The sequence below is a fragment of the Balaenoptera acutorostrata genome, chromosome 3 (genome assembly GCF_949987535.1).
Source record: "Balaenoptera acutorostrata chromosome 3, mBalAcu1.1, whole genome shotgun sequence".
Lineage (NCBI taxonomy): Eukaryota > Metazoa > Chordata > Mammalia > Artiodactyla > Balaenopteridae > Balaenoptera > Balaenoptera acutorostrata.
Genome location: NC_080066.1, coordinates 113,966,341 through 113,988,220, shown reverse-complemented (window position 1 = coordinate 113,988,220; position 21,880 = coordinate 113,966,341). Strand labels below are relative to the sequence as shown.

General features: G+C 35.9%; 1 protein-coding gene across 1 annotated transcript in view; it reads right to left on the bottom strand.

The window, feature by feature from the left end:
- Window positions 1–643: 643 nt before the first annotated feature.
- NUBPL (NUBP iron-sulfur cluster assembly factor, mitochondrial) overlaps window positions 644–21,880 on the bottom strand; it is a 260,487-nt gene continuing 239,250 nt past the window's right edge. Inside the window, exons 9-11 of the mRNA XM_007180692.2 lie at window positions 17,753–17,873; window positions 14,050–14,132; window positions 644–5,071 (exon numbers count right to left, since the gene is read on the bottom strand). Coding sequence (XP_007180754.3) covers window positions 5,009–5,071; window positions 14,050–14,132; window positions 17,753–17,873 — 267 coding nt within the window. The 3' untranslated portion in view covers window positions 644–5,008. The remainder of the gene's footprint in view (window positions 5,072–14,049; window positions 14,133–17,752; window positions 17,874–21,880) is intronic.

Here is a 21,880-nt window from a genome sequence, read left to right as displayed (position 1 = left end):
ATTAGATGTCCACCTGGTGGGGAGGGGGAGAAACTTACACCCACCTCACCTAATAACCAAAAGGCCAATTCCACATGGACAGTAGAACAAAACGTAAAAGGCAAAACAACTCAGTCGCTTCTACAAGTTAATATAGGGTAATATCTTCATGACTTTGAGGTATGCATAAAAAAATCAACAATCATAAAGGAAAATAATGATAAATTTGAATACACTAAGATTAAGATCCTTTGTTTATCAAAAGATACAATTAAGAGAGTGAAAGGCAAGTCATAGAGGGGGAAAGATATCTGCAACACATAGAACTGACAAGGATTCATATCAACAATATAAGAATATATACATTCTCCAACAACACGTTCAAAAAACGGGCAAGAAATTTGAATGGCACTGCATACAAGCCGATATCTAATTAACCAATAACTGTATGTAAAGGTGCTCAACTTCATTTGTAATGAGGGAAATGCAATTTAAAATCACAATGAGATACCACTAAACAACTACCAGTAATTCCACTCCCAGAAATAACTCGACAGAAATTCAAGCACATGAACACCAAGAAAATATATACAAGAACGTTCAGAGCAGCATTATTTGTAATAGTAAAACACTGGAATCAATGCAAATATCCATTTAGACAGTGGAATGGGTAAGTTGTTTATTCAAACAATGGGATTCTCTACAGCAAAGGATATGAATAAATCACAGCTATATGCAACAATAGACATGCATCTCAGAAATATAATACAGAACAAAAGCAGTCAATATAGAGCAAAATAAAAGCAGTTAATATAGAGCAAAATACCGTATAGTTCCATTTAATATAAATTTCAAAAAAACAGGCAAAACTATAATGTTTAAGGGTACAGACTTAGGTGCTAAAACATCAGTTTGTTGTTAACTTTGTAAGGGAAGAAGACGATAGTGATTGTGAAGGAAAACACTGGGGCTTTGGGGATGCTTGTTGTGGTCTACTCACTAACCTAGTTGGTAGTTACATGGGTGTTCACTTTGTAGATAATTAATTGACCTGTATATTTATGTCTTCTGTGCTTTACTACATATGTAGTATACATCATAATAACCTCCCTTCACTCTCCACCCTCCCCCCCAAAAAAACTTCTGGCCATTAATGAACTTATTTTTTACTACAGGTGCTTCAAATAGAGTGGTGGACTTATCTGAAATATATTTTTCAGTTCTAACTTTATAGGATTCTAGAAAGGTATTTTGTGTTTCCTTGGAGTCTGGTTGGGGGGATTCTTCCCCTGTTTGGAACTGAGAGACATAGAATCCAGATAATGGTTCAAAAAAAAAATTAGCTTTATTACTGACAAAAAGCTGGATTAGAGGGTATGTGACCACAATGGGCTACCAAATACCCTACCTCTAAATTAGACGGACTTGCTCACCCAAGTGCAAGGCAGAAGTGGACAGCTTCAGGCTTTCCTGTAGCCTACCTCAGAAAGCTCAGGATTTGGCTGAAATCAAAGAAACACAGATATAAAGAAATTTGCCCATGAGTCACTCCTCTTTCCCCAGGATGGAGTGAGTGGGGGAGCTTGCCCTTCCCTCCTGGACAGCGGAATGGAAATTCTCTACACTCTGTGGAAATGTGAAGAATGAGGAATAAATATTACCCCTAGCAACAGGCAGACTAGCTATGCTTGATAGTCTATTTGAAGTCAGCTCTCTGAAGCTTAGCAAAGGCTACCAGGGGCAAAAATTTTAGAATAAGCTTCATTCTTGCTCTTAAACCTACTTTCCCCTCCTCCACTTTTAAACCTGGGTATAAACCCCAACCACAATTTTTTTCAGTGGCTTTCCTGGAAGCATCTGCAGAGACTAGTAAGTGAGGGAGAAGGGAGCAGGTGATTATATATGTGAATCTTCTCTAAGTTGTATATTTATGAGTGAAGTCTATCTTTCCCATTTCTCCATGAGATGTATTAAATTCTGGTACACAACTTTAAGCACCTCTGGAGCTTATTTAAATTATTCTTTTTCCAGGTAAAGTTAAGCTTGGTTCAGTTACTTGCTTTTTGGTATTTAGAAATACTCAATGATTATCTACATTGGCCTTCTTCCAAAGACAATAAAATACAAATACATATCTACAACTTAAAGCTACTTCCTTTTCAGAGTGATGAATGATGATTACTGTGTATCCACAAATACTTTTATTCATGATTTTAATTAGCATGGATAATTTGGTCCAGGAGATTTCAGTTCAGACACAGCAGGGCAAGTGTGCTTTTTAAAATTATACTCTTATTTTTATTCTGAGATAATTGTAGCTTCACATGCAGCTGTAAGAAATGATACAGAGAGATTCCATTGTGCCCTTTACCCAATTTCCTCCAATGGTAACATCTTGCAAAGCTGTTGCACAATTTCACAACCAAGATACTGACATCCATACGGTCATGATACAGAGCATTTCCATCCTCACAAGGATTTCTGATGTTGCCCTTGTATAGCCACAGACACAATTCCCTCCCCCAACACCAATCCCCTCCTTAACCCCTGGAAACCACTAATCTGTTCTCCATTTCTATAATTTTGTCATTTCAAGAATGTTTTATAGGGAGTGTTCTAATTTCATACTTTTACATGTACCTATCCAGTTTTCCCAGCACCACTTATTGAAGAGGCTGTCTTTTCTCCACTGTATATTCTTGCCTCCTTCATCAAAGATAAGGTGACCATATGTGCGTGGGTTTATCTCTGGGCTTTCTATCCTGTTCCATTGATCTATATTTCTGTTTTAGTGCCAGTACCATACTGTCTTGATTACTGTAGCTTTGTAGTATAGTCTGAAGTCAGAGAGCCTGATTCCTCCAGCTCTGTTTTTCTTTCTCTTGATTGCTTTGGCTATTCGGGGTCTTTTGCGTTTCCATACAAATTGTGAAATTTTTTGTTCTAGTTCTGTGAAAAATGCCAGTGGTAGTTTGATAGGGATTGCATTGAATCTGTAGATTGCTTTGGGTAGTATAGACATTTTCACAATGTTGATTCTTCCGATCCAAGAACATGGTATATCTCTCCATCTATTTGAATCATCTTTAATTCCTTTCATCAGTGTCTTATAATTTTCTGCATACAGGTCTTTTGTCTCCTTAGGTAGGTTTATTCCTAGATATTTTATTCTTTTTGTTGCAATGTTAAATGGGAGTGTTTTCTTAATTTCACTTTCAAATTTTTGTTGTGCTTTTCTAGGAATTTGTCCATTTCTTCCAGGTTGTCCATTTTATTGGCATACAGTTGCTTGTAGTAATCTCTCATGATCCTTTGTATTTCTGCAGTGTCAGTTGTTACTTCTCCTTTTTCATTTCTAATTCTGTTGATTCGAGTCTTCTCCCTTTTTTTCTTGATGAGTCTGGCTAATGGTTTATCAATTTTGTTTATCATCTCAAAGAACCAGCTTTTAGTTTTATTGATCTTTGCTATCGTTTCCTTCATTTCTTTTTCATTTATTTCTGATCTGATCTTTATGATTTCTTCTGCTAACTTTGGGGTTTTTTTGTTCTTCTTTCTCTAATTGCTTTAGGTGTAAGGCTAGGTTGTTTATTTGAGATGTTTCTTGTTTCTTAAGGTAGACTTGTATAACTATAAACTTCCCTCTTAGAACTGCTTTTGCTGCATCCCATAGGTTTTGGGTCATTGTGTTTTCATTGTCATTTGTTTCTAGGTATTTTTTGATTTCCTCTTTGATTTCTTCAGTGATCTCTTGGTTATTAAGTAGTGTGCTGTTTAGCTTCCATGTGTTTGTATTTCTTACAGATTTTTTCCTGTAATTGATATCTAGTCTCATAGCATTGTGGTAGGAAAAGATACTTGATACGATTTCAATTTTCTTAAATTTACCAAAGCTTGATATGTAACTCTTTACCTAATTTTCTGGCTGCTTAACTACAGAGCAAAGGAACTCAGGCATTTGCCAAAGGTCACAGACCACCTCCTTGTAAGTGAGGATTAACTAATGACTCTTATCAGTACTTGCAGCTTTATAACCTTGGGAAGCCCTTGACTCTCTCTCTCTCAGCCTCCAAGAGACAAGATGCTTTTCAAGGTGTATTCTTTGAAATATGAACTCCAAGAAATGCTCCTAAAGGGGAGGTTGGGGGAGTTCATGGTCAAATAAGTTTGAGGAAATTCTGAATACTATAATCCTATTCCTCTTTTGAAATAAACAAATGCCCTCTGGTGTACAAAAGGAAGGATCCAGTATCCAACTGCCCAATTTCAAACCTCCACTTGCTAGACAGTAACCTTCAGGAAGACAGTTAACTTTCCCATATCTCAGTTTCCCCATCTGTAAAGTGGAAATAACAACAGTACCCCACTCATATGAATGAAAGATTAACTATAAGGACACGAGAAAACACTTGATAAATGTTAATTACTATTATTATTGCCATCATAATCAGAATCATTATGATCTTGTTAAAAACACACATGTCCAGACTCCACCCCTGGAGATTGAGATTTATTAAGTCTAGGGGAGAGTCGAGTCCAGATGAAGAAGTAGAGGTTTATCTGGAACAAGAATGTGTCCAAGATAGTACTAGAGGCAGGATTCAAACCCAGATCAAACTGCCTGATGGAGAGATGTCACACTTAACATCCATACTCACATTCAGTAAATTCTTTAACTCTGTAGTCCTGCAAAAAGAGCACAGTTCTCTCCTGAACTGAAGGTTGGGCTTGTAATATAAACTCGTGATTCCTTAAGGGGTAGTTCAATAAAATAGAATGCAGTTCTGTGACGCTGGTACACAACAGCTTGCAAAAACATTCCTAAATGTATCAGTAAGCATCGGTATGTAAAAACTTTATTTGTAAGTCATTGTTTAGCAAATCAAATCTGAGGATAAGACATTATTTCTTTAGAAATACAAGAAAACAACTATGATTGCTATTATTTCTGTAGGTTTCACCACCACACTGCTGATTTCCAAAGGTCTTACTGTCAAGCACCAGGCGGATTTCCAAGACACTTGGGGAATCACTCTGGAGGTGGCGGCAATCTTCTTACCACTTCGGTAGCAATCCTTAGGTAGGCTTTGGCCTGGAAAAGAACAGATTTGTTTGTTCTATATTTCTCCCTAGTAGACATCAAATGACTCACAAACTGTTTGCCATAGCTGTCTACTGAATTGAATAGTAGAAAGGCTGAATGAGATGAGGAAACTCAATAGTTAGAAGATACTGCTGTGAACAATGCATGTAGGGCAGGGGAGAAAGGGGTTTAGATTATTTGGAAGGTGACTTTCTGAAAAAAATATTTAGTAGCAGCAATTACTGTTTTTCACACTCTAACTCCCATGTCAGCAAACTAGCAACCCAGTCTAGCTGCAGAAAACTTACACCTTCCTCTTCTGACAAACTGATATCTTGAGTTAGATACTGCCAAACTTCTTTGGCGTAAGGGTTATTAGTCATTTTTGAAAAGACTATCTATTACCGCCCTATGTTTATCTTCAGAAAGCATTTTCTTTATTCTCTCTGACAATGGTGTCTAATACCAGCACCAAGCACCTCTAGGCTCCTCCATTTGGTGAGATTTAAGTACCATGCAAGAATTCCTGGAATCAGTTGTCATACTCTTCATCTCTGGGACCCCAGTATAACAGAACACGAAAAGCAGCTCCCAGGAGCTAAGTGGGCCACAACTAACCTAATGCCTGCACAGTCCAGTTAGAACAATGGTCATGGCATTTGCATTTTAAAGTTTTAAACAATTGAAATGTAAATACTACTTATTTCTCCTATCTTATCTATAAAAAGTAACTGTAAGACAATAGTAAGATTTTCTAGAACCAGTAATATATACATTTATATATTTACAGTTGTATACATACTACTTCTACTACTACTACTACTACTACTACTACTACTACTACTACTGCTGCTGCTGCTGCTACTGCTGCTGCTGCTGCTGCTGCTGCTACTGCTACTACTACTGCTACTACTGCTACTACTGGAAGTAATGCTAATGGCTAAAATTTGCTTGAGTACTTAATATCTGCCAAGTATTATTTCATCTATCCTCAAGTTATCCTAAGGGGTAAATTCTGTCACTATTCCCACTTTATATACAAGAAAACCAAGACCACGAAAGGTGAAGAGTCTTGTCCACAGCATCACAGCTAGTGAGATGAGCTGGGCTCTGAATCCAGGCTGACCAGCTCCCTGACTCTGCATGGTAAAAGGACTGTTTGAGGCTTCTTTACCCTGACTTGATGAAGTACTTAACTGTGTTTCACACGTCTTGATTTTTTAAAACTATGCTTGAAAGTAAATATTTCCTCCATTTGGGGAAATATTTTAATATAGACCTCTCTGTATTTACATTATGAAGTTGATACAATGTATTAAGAAACCAGCAATTTGAAAAACAAAAGAATTATTTTTATGTAATATATAATTATATACATATATATATAAAATCTTGTGCCACAAAGAGAAACCCATATTTGTAACTCACATCAGAAACTTAAATATTTGCCACATATTAAGATCATAAAGAAAGAACAAAAAATGAATATACGCACACACATATTTGTGTGTGTGTATATGTACCTGTATCTGTGGATACATATGTATGTATACATATATATATATAAACAAGGAGCTACTGTATAGCACAGGGAATGCTGCTCAATATTCTGAAAAGAATTTGAAAAAGGATAGATACATATATATGTTAAAAAAAAAAAAGTTACTTACATTTGCCCCCTGGGGGGTGGTGAAAAAAGCCAGTCATGTCTGTTATCTCTCAATCAACATGTTGGAAAATTGTTCATTATGAAAATTTTAAATGATACTAATTACAATAATGACAAACCTTTAAGTGTATGTTGTCTGTATGTATACTGCCATGCTACTTGTTTTATTGTTGAAACATAAAATATATGTTTCACGTTACTACTTTAAATCTTATATTTTGGCTCTACTTCTTGAAAAAAAATCCAATGATTATAGTCAGAAATGTCTGACTTTAAAAGGAGCAATTGGTTATTTATATTAATATTAATAATTGATATATTTGGGTTTGTATTTATCAAGTTTTTGTGGTCTCTCCAAAAGACCTGGTTTAATTTCTTATTCAAGCTATGTTAACTTATTTTCTACTAACTTTTAAAAATAAGTATACACTTGACCCCTTTTCTTTGGAAGTTGTATATTTAATATTTGTCAGTTTTTAACCTAGAAACATCAGTATAATTTAAAAATAATCAGAGAGTAACTCTATTTAATACCTTTAAGATCTACCTTGACAGTGTAAGGACATTACGCATAAATCTACTTTCCAATGCTACTTTTTCATTGGTGATACATATTTTAAAAACTTTTTAAAATACATGCACTGGTCCTAAGTGCACAGATCAGTGAAACTGTACACACTGAACACACCTCTGTAACTCAACACCTATGTCAATAAACAGAATACCTATGTCAGATCCCAGAAAAAAACAACAACTATGTTCGATCCCTAATAGTTGAATTATACTTTATTTTAACAGGAAACTGTTAAAATTTCATTTGCGTCCTTTTTTTAAAGAATAGCTATCAAAACATGAATAAGGCCTTACACGTTTTTACTGAGTACATACTATACCAAGTACTAGTATAAGTAATCTCATTTATGTAATCTCATAAGTAATCTCACTTATGTAAAATAAACACCATTGGTTCAATGTGGATGAAGAAATTGGAGTTGTCTGCTCAAAGTCACAAAGTCAGCAGGCTGGAGAACATTCACACGTGGGTCCGCCTGACTCCAAAGCCCAGCTCCTTCTACCACATCACATATTAAACAGCAAATCCAAAATACAAGTAATTCTAATCATAATTCTCTATCTAAAAATGGTTTCAGTCTCTGCTATAGTTAACAGAAACAACAGACTTTGTTTAAAAATGGAAATAACATATACTTTATAAAGAAGTATTTCTCTTAAATCTAAAAGTGCTGATTTTCAGCCATGTATCTTTTTTTTTTAAACATCTTTATTGGAGTATAATTGCTTTACAATGGTGTGTTAGTTTCTGCTGTATAACAAAGTGAATCAGCTATACGTATACATATATCCCCATATCCCCTCCCTCTTGCGTCTCCCTCCCACCCTCCCTATCCTACCCCTCTAGGTGGTCACAAAGCACTGAGCTGATCTCCCTGTGCTATGTGGCTGCTTCCCACTAGCTATCTGTTTTACATTTGGTAGTGTATATATGTCAATGGTACTCTCTCACTTCGTCCTAGCCTTACCCTTCCCCCTCCCTGTGTCTTCAAGTGCATTCTCTACGTCTGCATCTTTATTCCTGTCCTGCCCCTAGGTTCATCAGAACCTACAAGGAATAAATGCTGGAGAGGGTATGGAAAAAAGGGAACCCTCTTGCACTGTTGGTGGGAATGTAAATTGATACAGCCACTATGGAGAACAGTATGGAGGTTCCTTAAAAAACTAAAAATAGAACTACCCTATGACCCAGCAATCCCAGTACTGGGCATATACTCTGAGAAAACCACAATTCAAAATGAGTCATGTACCACAGTGTTCATTGCAGCTCTATTTACAATAGCCAGGACATGGAAGCAACCTAAGTGTCCATCAACAGATGAATGGATAAAGAAGATGTGGTACATATATACAATGGCATATTACTTGGCCATAAAAAGAAACAAAATTGAGTGATTTGTAGTGAGGTGGATGGACCTAGAGTCTGTCATACAGAGTGAAGTAAGTCAGAAAGAGAAAAACAAATACTGTATGCTAACACATGCATCTTTATAAATACCTTTTATCTCCCAGTAGCTTTTCTAGGTGTTTAAAGCCTAATATTTTATGATGAAAATTTAAAGCTCACTAAGGCAAGCTGAGGCCGTCATTCTATAATCTTAGTTCTAATTTTTGTTAAATTAGAGACATAAACCTATCTGACTGCACAAAATACTGAATGATTCCATAATAATCAAATTTGCTACATTTAACCTTTGCTTTTTAATGGACTTTCTCCAAGCTTAAACTTTCAACATATCGCACTCAAAGCAATGGTTAGATTTTTATTTGCTGAGAAACCACTAAAAGTGCTTAGTTTAACAGTTTCAATTTCCACAAAACTGTTGAGATTGAATTTTTTCAGCCAGTGCAGTATCATTTCAACAAATACGTTTTGGTTCTTATTGTGTGCAAGGCATTGTTTCGGGAAATCTGTGGGAGGTAACAATAAAAAAGGGAGGCAGAAGTGCTCACTAGTGAAGAGGTGGGGCCTTGAGATCAGACAGGTATGGTTTAAAATCCTGGTTCCATTACTTATTAACACTGGCCCTGGGCAAGTTAGTTAACCCTTCTAGGCTCAGTTTCCATAGGTGTAAAATGGTTATAATAATAGTATCTACCTCAAAGGGCTTGGGGGCATATTAAGTAAGAATAAACTATGTGAAGTACTGGAATATAAGAAGCAAATAATAAATACTAGTGGCTACTATTATTACTATTATGTCCTCAAGTAATTTACAATCTCATTGAAGGGCTCATATTAACATATCCTTTTGGAAACTTTCCCTGCCTGAGGAATAAGTAAATTAAATCCCTTCCTTTTGTTTAATCCACAACTAGGAAAAGCAAACACATACATGTCATATGTAAAAAATATGATTTAGATTTCTCAGACTATTAATACTCTCTTTCTCACCAACTCAACTCTACATGAACTAACCCTTCTCTCCTATTCAAGATCTTTCACTGGGCCATCTAGAGACACAGATAATACAGCTGGATCTTATTTGTCTGCTCTGTCATTACCAAGTAAAGGAACTGGACGGCAACCAAAGTGCAGAAGTTTTATGGAGAGCTTTTCCCTTTGTCTTTGTTTTTAAATATTTGAAGTTCTAATTTTCCATACACAGTCATTTCATATTAGGACTATGAGGTAATAATATAGAAATGATAAGATAATAAAGTTTCTACTTACATTTAAACGTCTTTACCAGGAATATCTTATAGCACACCTTTTAACACACCAATATTAAGATTTTCACTTGACAAAAAGAATGAAACCACAAAATTAATAGTCAATCATGAGTCCATCACTGTGTCCTGGACTCAATCAAAGGCAAAAGGTAGATATAGTTGAATGAACAATTATAATTACACAAACAAGAGGAAATGCTATTGAATTTAAGAGTTCTGAATCCTAAAGTGTCCACTTTCTCTCCCTTCCTCTATTGCTTTCTCTGGCTATTTCACACTACTTGTATTTGGAGTTTCAATTACTCCCCTTTCCTCAGTGGTGCATGTATTCAGAAGGTTCTGGCCTTTGGCTGAGTAGGCAGAAGCCTGATGGAGATTTTTAATTGGTACTGTAACCCTTCCCAACTTTTCCAATGATGCCTCAAAGTCAGCACATTTCATACCTCTCGATTAATCACTGTGTTTTTAGTGTTTGTCTCTTCTGAAAGTTAAATATTACTGGGAGAGTTAAATCCCTAATGCCTAATTTTAAAAGATTTTATGGGCAGAGAATGAGAGCCCTGGAACCTGGTGCTGAGAGGAGGGAGTGATGGAAGATGGAGAAGAGAAGGTGGAATTAGAAAGAAGACAAAAAGCTAAAGATGAAACTTTTACTTATTAATAAATTTGCCTGTAGTAAACCCCTAAAAGCAAACAATAAAAAGTATCAATCTAAGGGGCTAACAATTAACAAATAATTTTGCATATTCCGTCCCATTAACTTTTGCAGAAGTTTATCACGTTGGCAAATAAACACTTCCTTCATTCTTTAAATGAAGACATGCAGGTAGAATGGGCACTAAGCTTCCATGCATATGGCAGAATTTGTTCAGAGGGCTGTGACCAGCTTCTGAGAGCGTATTTCCATTTAAGTTCATAGGGGAAAAGGGAAGGGGATTATCAGGAGGTAAGATTCACCATAAGAATAACCAGAAGGATCCTGATTCCAGGACTCAACAACAGCTTCCTAATATCTAGGACTTAATATCTTTAACGCTGAAGCTGAGAATTCTACCCATATGTCATGATTCAAATTCTGCTCTGATTTTTAGATGCCACCAAAGAGTGACATTTACTTGAAGCTACGTAAGGGGAAGGGCATAAATGGACTCAATCCTTTGATAAAGGGCAGAAGAAAGACATTTATTATTATAGCATCTTATACAGAACATTTCAGAAGACATAAATACTCATAGTTGTATTCTACTTGGCATTTTTCAAAGTATTTTCACATTATCATCTCATTTAATCCTTCTCATTATGATATCAATTTACAGATGGAGAGAAAGGTTCAGAGACATGAGGGAACTTGCCTAAGGTCACACTTAGAAAGTGGCATTCTTCTTAATGAAAACCCAAGCTAATACAGATCAACGCTTTTCCTTTCATGCAGAGACCTCTTTGAGAATCTAATAAAGCCCTTGTTCGATTCCCCAGAAAAATGCACACTCATACATTCCGGATATAACTTCAGGGGATTCTCAGACCCAGGTTAGGATCCTCTCCGTATTATGCCCTGTGGTTGTGCACACCAGTGGGACTTGAGGGGCAGAGTGTGCCCACCCTCTTCTCTAGATCTCTGTGATATGAAAAGGAGGTGAACTGAAAGCTAGCCTAAATATACACAATAGACAGACACTGAAGTAATCTTGCAATTAATTAGGAAGGGAAGCAGATACTGCACCGGGAAGAGGATACATGGGCTATGGTTTCAGAGCTGAGTGTGGAAATAGCCTCTGGTACTACCTTGGACAAATTCCTTACTATAAATGGATCTCTGCTTCTTCATCTGAGAAATGGAGATTATCATACATGTCCCACAAATGTGCTATGAGAATCAAATAATATATTGTATTTAATACACTCAAGTACTGTACTCACTTCTTAGAAGGAATTGAGGAAATCACGGCTATTAGTAGAGGACCCAGAAGGTGATACAATGGAACGACAACAACATTTGGAAGGAACAGACTTGCCTTTTAATCACATCTTGCCATTTATTAGTTCTGTGACCTTGGGAAAATTATTTAGCTTCTATGAGCCTCAGTTTCCTCATCTGCAAAATGCGGACTATTTATATATTACATTAAGTTCTTGTGAGCATAGAAAGTATATAAATGTCTAACAGTGTCTAGCATACTCTAACTGCTATTATTATTAGGAAGATGGTTAATAATAATGAATGTCTACAATCTAAGAGTAGGAAGCAATAACTTCCATGGAAACAAAATAAATACAAGGCTCCATTTTTTTTCCTTTTCATGGACATGTCTAAATCTTAAAATTGCTCATAAGTCTTCATATATAAGGCAGAAGTCTTCACATGTAAGGCTGACGATGTGGTGCATGAAATTCTTACTACTTTAGCAGAGACCTCACTAAATCAAATCTAACTTAAACCCCAAAGAGGCAGCTTGCTCACATTCCCATAAATGTCACCCAGCAACAGCAAAATAATAGGTCTAATGTTTATGTAAATGTAAATGAGATTTTAAAAACATGTAACTCCAACAAACTCTACAAACACTGCTGTTTAGAGTTTTAAATCATATTACCTTTTGATGGTTGCTATATGCTCTCTGTTATATTACATTCCTTTAACTTTTTGAAATGTTTCTTGCTTTTGGAGAATCTCAAAGAAAAAAAGCAATAATGGACAGGTGGGAAAATATTTAAAAATGTAAATTCATAATTGAATAAACTAGTAGGTAATTATTTGTATTCACCACAGAATGTCTTTAAATAGTCTCTTCTCAGGAAGCATTTAAAAGTGTGTAATTTAAAAAACCCTCAATTTTCGTACAACTTTTCATTCACTGCATAAAGTACACCTATGGTAGTTGGGATTGCCAGACTTCAATTCTGAAAGCAATAAAAGGTTATGGTTTTTGCTTATCCGAAAGATTTCTAAGAAAAGACTGAAAAGGAAACTTAACATTTATTACCTAAAAGGCAGAGAAAAGAAAAACAATGATAAGTACTACACTACATTTACTCAGAGATCATATTCCCAGCAACCCAATCACCTATACCATAACTGCCAACCCTTAAGAAAGAGAAAGAAGCTCTGGGCACCTAAAAGAGATAATTCAGAGTGAATCTACTTTACCAATCTGAGACTCCTGACTGTCAGTTTTGCCCTTACTTTATTCACAGCTCTAACCAAGCTTGGCTCTTTTATTTTCCAGGTCACATGGGATTAGAAGAAGCAAACTAGAATGAAAGGGGTAGTAGTTATGGACAGACAAAATAATGGTACTCTAAAGTTATACTCATTACATACGGGAAAAAAAAGAAACTACTAAAAGACTGATTGGGGCTGTTTGGCAAAGGAGCACAAAAACTACATCAAAACTGATGTACCAGATGATGGCTCACTTTCAAACTTAAATAGCAACTGCTACTTAGGAAAGAAGAGATATATATGGCTGATTTTATTTCTATTTTAAAAAGGAGTAAAATTAAAGAATTTATGCTGAAAGGGATTAAGCTTCAGCAATCTTTGAAAATCTATCAACTGTATCCCCAATGATATTAGCTAATGAAACACTACTAGTTTTCCCACCTCACCTCCTCAATCTTATTTATTAAAATAAATGCAATGAAAATCCCGTCTCTAAAGGTATATACAGTTTCCCTATAACCGACTCAATATTTTCTTGTATTAGGTTTCCTTCTCCCAACAATCAGCTGAACTTCTAATACCGAAATATGATAACCTCGGGCAGTTAGATATTGCTAGCCAGCAAGATAAGAACTCTACAAGCGCTACTGTTCGTGTTCTTCATGAAAAAACTGGTTGGGTGATGATTCTTTCTAGGTGAACGTGTCCAGTTGATAATTCAGAGTCAGCACTGGTATGTCTACCACATAAAATAGTAACTTAAAGATACTTTGGATAAGTTAACTAATCTTTGTTTAACATATGCATTCCAAATAGACAAACTTGATCTCCCCAACTTTCTTTCTATACATCAAAAAGTATATAACCTGTGAAAAGAAATTAAAATACATATTTAGAAATATAACTTACCTCATCACTTTCAGGCTGTGAAAACACAATCGGCTGGCCTGTATCTGAAGCTTCCCGTATATTAAGATGTAAGGGAATGTCTCCTAAAAGAGCCCACCAGACATCCATTAGTACCACAAAAGTTTATATAGGCTTTTGGAATTTAATTCTTTGAATTGCAGAAAGAAAACAAATCGACTCGAATCAACTTGAGTTATGACTATCCTCAAATTGCTAAATCTCTGAAAAACAAATTTCAAATGAAAATTAGGGGCAAAATATTCCATTTGAGGGCAGTTCCATGATCACATATGTATATATGACAGCAGTGTGGCAGCCAATCATGGAATAAGGCCTCTGATTTATTCTTTGCTGGAAGTCTTTCAGCAACAAATGGCCTGGAAGACATCTGTAAATTTTTCTCCCTGTAATAACTGATATAGACATATCTTGCCACATAATAAGAGGAAATTGAAGAGGAAAAGATGGGGCGGCAAAGTAGTTTAAAAAAAGCCAACAAAATAATCTTCCTGATGGCAGATGACTGAGCTAAGAGAACTGCTGAAAAGTAGGCCAGACCTGTTATTTCAACTATCTGCCTCTTTATCAGATAGAATTATTTTTCTTTTATTATGTATTAATCTATACAGCATTATATATAACTTGTGAGCTTGATGAGCTCTCAGAAAATATATAAGAACCCCCAATATACAGACTTGAGGTCAGAGAGGATATGTGTCTTCCCTGAGGATATATTAGGTAGTAGGATTTAGAGGAAAAATGCTCTGATCCATCATCCAATTGACTCTTTCTACCACACCATCACAAATGAAGCCTTTCAAAAGGCTGAGATTAAAAATGCAGTAAAAGGAGTAGAAGAGTTGACTTGTCATGGTACTCAGCATTATTACACCTGCTCCAAGTCTACCCAAAGGTTATTAAAACGTGTGTGTGTGCATGTGTGTGTGTGTGTTTTATATAAAGAATTCATTCAGCACCATGCCAGGCAATGGAAATAATGCAGAAGAATGTGTTACAAAATTACAAACCTACTATAATTTATATTATGAGCTACATGGAGGAACAGATATTTCATGCTCCTCCTACCAGCAAATTGTGAGATCTTAACCAACTCTTTAACTCTTTCCTAAAAGTTCAATAGACAAAATACATGAATACTTCAGTAACCATTTAAAGACCAGCTTTTCAGTAAATTTGATGTCTGTTCTACAGATCAACTTTAGACTGTAGGAAGCTATCACAGGGGCAGGCAGGAGAAGATATTACAGAAAATACTTAGAAACCCACAAAGTTTTTTCTCTTGATTTATGAACTGCCATTATATAGTAAAGAATCCTGAATGCTTTCATTTCTACTGCAGTAATGAAAGAAAAAAAAGTAAAACCTTCTCCATTTTATAGCCACCTAGTGACATCACTTCTGCCCTCCAGAGACTCACAATCTGCAGAAGAGTAGAACAAGAAAGATGAAAACCTTGTTAGAAAACAGGTGGCACAGTGAGAGCAGTAATGGGCTAACAATCGTACACAGAGAAGGATAAAAAGGAGTAAAGGTAATGAGATTGGGTGAGGTTCAGCCTGGCCTTGAAGAAGAGTATTTTTGAGGGGTTAGGGCTGAAGGAAGCACATTTCAGAGACATAAGTTAAAGGGGTTTCTGTGGCATGATCTGAGAGCTTTAACTACTATGTACAAACTGTCCCTGTAGGTGAATATGGATAAAGTTCTGAAGAGCCATTTTACCAAATAATCATTTGAAACACAGCCCCATGGATGAAAATAAGAGGCAGCCAGAGAGTCAGTAAAGGGTCCTGGGGGTTTCACCCAGCCAGGAGGCCATAGCTGTGAGAGTTCTTTCCCTGATTTCAGTTCCTCATTCCCAATTCCAACCTCTTCATCATCAGAGCCCCTGCTCCAGTTCATGGGAGATCCCTCTGGGTCCCATGACCACATTAAAAGGAGGAGATGTGCTCGACATTAGAACTCTAAATTATTTTTCCCATAACACTTTGAGATACAGCAGTCTATAGCACTACCCACTTTCTGTGATCAGTAATTAGTGTTTCTGATTTTCTGATTACACTTGTGAGCTGTTGGTTAAAATGTATCTTCCATATGTGAAATTGTTTCTCTAGGAGACATGTTTCAAATTCTAAATAACTGACTTACAAAATCATACCACCCATTCATAAATTAGGGAATTATAATACTGTCAGCGTAATTCAATAACGTCATTATAATTACACATTTACTTTATTATATAAGTGAATGTCAATCTGTTATGTTATTATGCAGATTTGGGAAATTGAACTTCCTAGGTTAAATGAAAAACTGTTGCAGAATATAATTAGTAGCTATAATTATAACAATGTATCAAAATATATCATTAGTATTCACCTGGTACTGTGGTAGCTGCTTTAGTACAAATGCATAAAAACAATAATACATTTAACATCAACTTTTAGAAACTTAATTATAATAAAGAATGTTTTGAAACTCCTTGATCTTTAAGGGATCTTAATTGTTAACTACCCTAAACTAATAATTCACTCTATGCCTCCCTTATTTAGCATCTAACATCTGCCTTTGCTCAGAACAGAAACTCATAAGTAGGGACTTCCCTGGTGGCACAGTGGTTAAGAATCCGCCTGCCAATGCAGGGGACACGGGTTCAAGCCCTGGTCCGGGAAGATCCCACATGCCGTGGAGCAACTAAGCCTGTGTGGCACAACTACTGAAGCCTGTGAGCCTAGACCCCACAAGCCACAACTACTGAAGTCCATGAGCCTAGAGCCCGTGCTCTGCAACAAGAGAAGCCACCGCAATGAGAAGCCCATGCACCACAATGAAGAGTAGCCCCTGCTCCCCGCAACTAGAGAAAGCCCACAGGCAGCAACGAAGACCCAATGCAGCCAAAAATTAAATAATTAATTAATTAATTAATTAAGGAAAAAAAAAAAAACAACTCATAGTAGAATATCAAAACATGTTTCCTAAAAAGTCCATTAAGTTGCTTTTGGATTTGTTACAAAACATGTTTTATCTAAAATCTGTGTTTTGCTCCTTTAACACATGATTTTACTTCTCCTCAAAACACTAATGAATCCTTCAATTCAGTAACATGAACTGTACAGACAGTGTAAATTTCAAGTGTCATATTTTATAGACATGGCATAAAAAGATTACAGAATAAAAAGGTTACATATAAAAAGATTACAGAAAACAGAAAATACTGTTTTCTACAGCAAAAGGACTAATAAATTCAGAACTGATCAGGAAGGCATTTCTTCACACATACCAAGAACTGACACTTCCAAAGGTTGCTACAACATACAGAACAGGTATTTCTGTATATATCTGCTTATACTGAGAGCTGTCTTCCCAACTTAGCAGACAAACTGATGATCATTATTTAAAATGTGGGCTTCAAATCACAGTACTCAAACCACAAAACTCTCCTCTCAAATTCAAGTTATAGGCAGTTTTTATCTATAGCAAGAGTTATCATAATTGGCAGAACAAACCCCCTATTCAAAAAGCCTTCCACTAATGAAGTATCACAAAAAGCCAAAGAAAGGTTAACACACAGAACTGTGCTATACTAACAATTTAAAACACAAAGCCAAAAGCAATTCATCCTTTTTTAAGACATTCTTCATTCATCACCATGCCATTTCCTTTACAAAAGAATATCCTGTGGTCTTACCTAGAATATCAAGATCAAGGGTCCGTGCTAGTCTCCTTGCACCATCAGCACCAAATATATGAGTTTTGTGTTTACATTTTGGACACTGGAAAACACTCATATTTTGGACAAGGCCCAGAACCTAGAATAATAAAGACACACTGAAATCAAAACAAAATTAAACCAAGTTTCAATCCATTATTTCAACAAGTTTTTACTGCATGCCTACTAGGTTCCAGTGATACAATAATGAATAAGTTATGGTCTCTGCTCTCAAGGAACTCAAGCTGGTGGGAGAGCAAGACACATGTCATTAACTCTAATAATGAGATAAATGCTAAAGAGTTATAAATGACAGGGATCAAAAAATTCTGTTTGGGAAGAATGAGAGGGACCTCTGAGTTGCCCATAGAGAATTGCTTCTTCAGGTTGAGTGTGAGAAGAGGGGTTGAGGCCTACAGCAGGAATTCTAGGCAGAAGAAAGAGCATAAGCCAAGGCAGCAGACTACAACTTGTATGGCCTATTTGGGCTGCAACCCAGTAAGCTGCCAAGGCAGAAGCTAGTTTGGTAAGAAAGGTCAGGGTCAGATGGTAAGGTGCCAAATGCCATCCCTGTATTTGAGACTTTCTTCTTGAGACAACAGAGATGGTACCAAAGCAGCAGTGATACACAATAAGATGTACGTTTTAGAAATTCACTTCTGAGGGCAACATGGGAAAAATAGCAGGAAGAAACACAGGAAAAGAAATAGTTAAGAAGCTAACTGTGGACAAAGCCTCACAGTAAATAACAGCTAACACATACTGAGCGCTTATTCTTTGTCAGGCACTGGGATAAGTGCTTTATATGCACTACCTTATTTCCTCCTCACAGAACTTTATGAGATGGGTTTTTATCATCTCCTTTCTATAGGTGAGAAAACTGACACAGCCAGCAAAATACTGAAACTCAGCTCTTATCAAAATGTTATTGTTCAAAGCAAAAAATTAAAGCTATATACAAAGTGTCCATCTCTTTCTGAGTTTCCCCAACTTCTGGCACAAACTAGATACTTCATAAACATTTGTTGAATAAATAGACAGGTTCTGCAAATATAATCCTTATTCATGATCCTTTTAATCTTACTTCTTATTGATGGGAAGCCGTGGTTCTCTTCTAGAATAAAAATGGGGAAAACAACTATCAGAGGCTTAGAGATAATAATGTCTGTATCATCCTATCAATCCCACCAATAAGATTATCATTATGGGAGATATCTCTATTAGAACATTTGCATTTTAAATGCAGAATAGCACCGATAGTCCACAATGAAACATATAAATAAGAAGGTGATCAAATTTGTTATTCTTTCTGAAAAGAGAAACAGGAAAGACTAAGGTTTTCTACAACACATGTAAATGAAGGCAAATAGTGAGGGACATGCGTTTGTAGGTAAGCATTTTCCAAATATTATATGCCCTTTTGCTGATGCAAAGTATCACAAAAAATAAATCACACTGTGTTCTGGTAATTCAGTACCATCTTCAGAAAGTTAGAGGAAAACCTAGCTAAATACCACACAGCTTATTTTATTCACTATGTCTATATAATACACTCATTACTTGGGCAGTTTTACTGCCATTTATGTTAAATGTGATATACCCCCTAACTGTAAGGCTTTCAGCTTTAATGTAAAAATATCACTCGAGAAGTGGGAAAAGGAGAAACACAACGTGAAAATTTAAGTGAGGGTATATTCTAATCCAGAGAGAATGGGAGAAGTATTCCTTCTCTGGAATCTCTTAGACTTCCCAAGATATAGAGGCATGGAGCAAGAGTGTATTTGCAGTTTGTTTGTGATTAGCTTATTATTAAATCGTTCACTATGGACTGTATAAATGTCTCAGACATTCTCTATATAGACTACATACATGTCACAGACATAAGACTATCACCAAACTCTTTAATGACATCCTATCATATGCCAGTAACTAGGCTAAACACAAGGAGTAGCATATAGTGGTGAGCAAAACAGACTTGGAGCTTGCACGCTAACTGGAGAAACAGATTGAAAAATTAGTGCAAAAATGTATTTTAAAAACTGGAACAGCTTCTCTAGAAGCAAAGTACAGAGTATTATGAGACTGTAGAAAAGAGAGGACGCTATCTACCCTGGAGTCACAGAGGACTTCCTGCAGGAAATGTCTGATCTAACAGTTAAAGAATAAGCAGGTAAAAACAAGGAGAAAGGGAGGAAACACACTCAAGACAGAAGTAGGAGCATGTCTCCTGTCTCCTTCAAGGAACTGAAAGGCAGTATAGTTGAGGTATGGGGTGAGTGGTGCGAGATGAGGCCTGAAAGGTAGGCTTGCAGGCCATGTTTAGTGTCTGGGTTGTATGAGTACAGAGACACCACTGAAGGGTTTTAAACAAGAGAGACCACTGTGCCTATAGTTGTAGGAGACTCATTTCTCAGGACTGTAGGGTTTAAAAAACAACATGGAATGGAAAAACTAAAAGGACTTGTCTTTGTGTGTTTATTTTCTTAGACAAACACAAATCCAGGGCTGTGTGCTCTGAAATCAGTCATTTCAGAGGTGATCGTTTTTAGTGCTGTCTAAAATACTCTAGGTCTCCTCCTGCACAGTTCTCTGCATAGGATTTTTCTCCTGGGCACAAGGTTAGCATTTTTCTTCTTTGCAATTAGGTGAGGACACGTAACTTGTTCTGGATGATGAAATGTGAGCTGAAGTGACATGTGTCACATCTAGGCAGAAGCTTTAAGTGCTAATTCCCCATTATGTTTCCCTCTGTCCCTGGGACTAGCAAGCTTCCAGAAAGTGTCTGCTCCATCAGCCTGGGTGCCAGAGTAAGAACAATGCAGAGGAGTGTTAAAGCCAAACCATAATGGACGTGAAGCATGAGAGAAATAAACTCATGTTGTTTTAAGCCACTGAAATTTGAGGGTTGTTAGTACACATAATCCAGCCCATACTGGCTGACACAGGGGTATAAGAAGAAAGTATTAAAATTTCTATTTCTTCCTTATGATTTCCTTTTTAATTCTAATTTTGTGTGTGTGTTATAATGAAAATAACATATTAGTACAGTAATAAATGTGTACTATATATAGATACGTAGAATTTACAATATGTATTTATATATAGTGTACATTATAAAATCTATATATAGGTACAGATAATTTATATTATATATCTATATACTTATATAATATAATTTATTATATGTCTATATACAGTATACATGATAGAATCTCTATATCTATAATTATATATATATTTTCAAACATCATTTATTAATTAGCATGTATAATCAAAACAATTTAGAGATAAACAACCCTCTGTATGTTTGAAATTAAGAGGTTGTGATACCTAAGCTTGGCTCTATTACTGATAATATTCTTCTAGTTAAAGGATAAATGCCCTAATACTGCTTCCTAGGTTACCTTGAACAAAGTAATTCCTCTTAACTCTAGAATTCCTTCATCTCAAAAACTTCCCACACAAATACCATTTTCCTTAAAAAAAAAAAAGTTGTAACGGCACAGAAGAGTGAGCCCAGAACAGACTCACACATGGAAGTCACTAATTTATAATAGAGATGACACAGTGCTGCAATGTTAATTGGATATCCATATGGAAAATAAGGAATCTTAACCTTCTATCTCACACCATACACAAATATTAATTACAGATGGATTGTAGAGCTAATATGAAAGATAAAACAAAACACATTTGGAAGAAAACAGCAAAATAAACTTATAACCTTGGAGGCAGGCAAAGATTTTTCTAGCAGGACACAAAGAAGCACTAAACATAAATGAGAATTTTTTGTTAAATTCGACTACTTTAAAATTAATAACTTATCAGAAGACATAATTAAGAGAGTAAAAAGGCAAGCTATAGAGTAAAAGATGATATCTATAATACACATATGTAACAAAGGACTTTTATCTAGAATATATAAAGAATTCCTAAAAATCAATAAGGAAAAAAAAAAATCAGATAATACAACAGAGAAATGGGCAAGAGACTTAACAGGAACTTCATAAAAAAAGATATCCAAAGACAAACAAACATAAGAAAAAGTGTTCAATTTTAATTATCATCAGGGAAATGTAAATTAGAACCGCAACGAGATACCATACA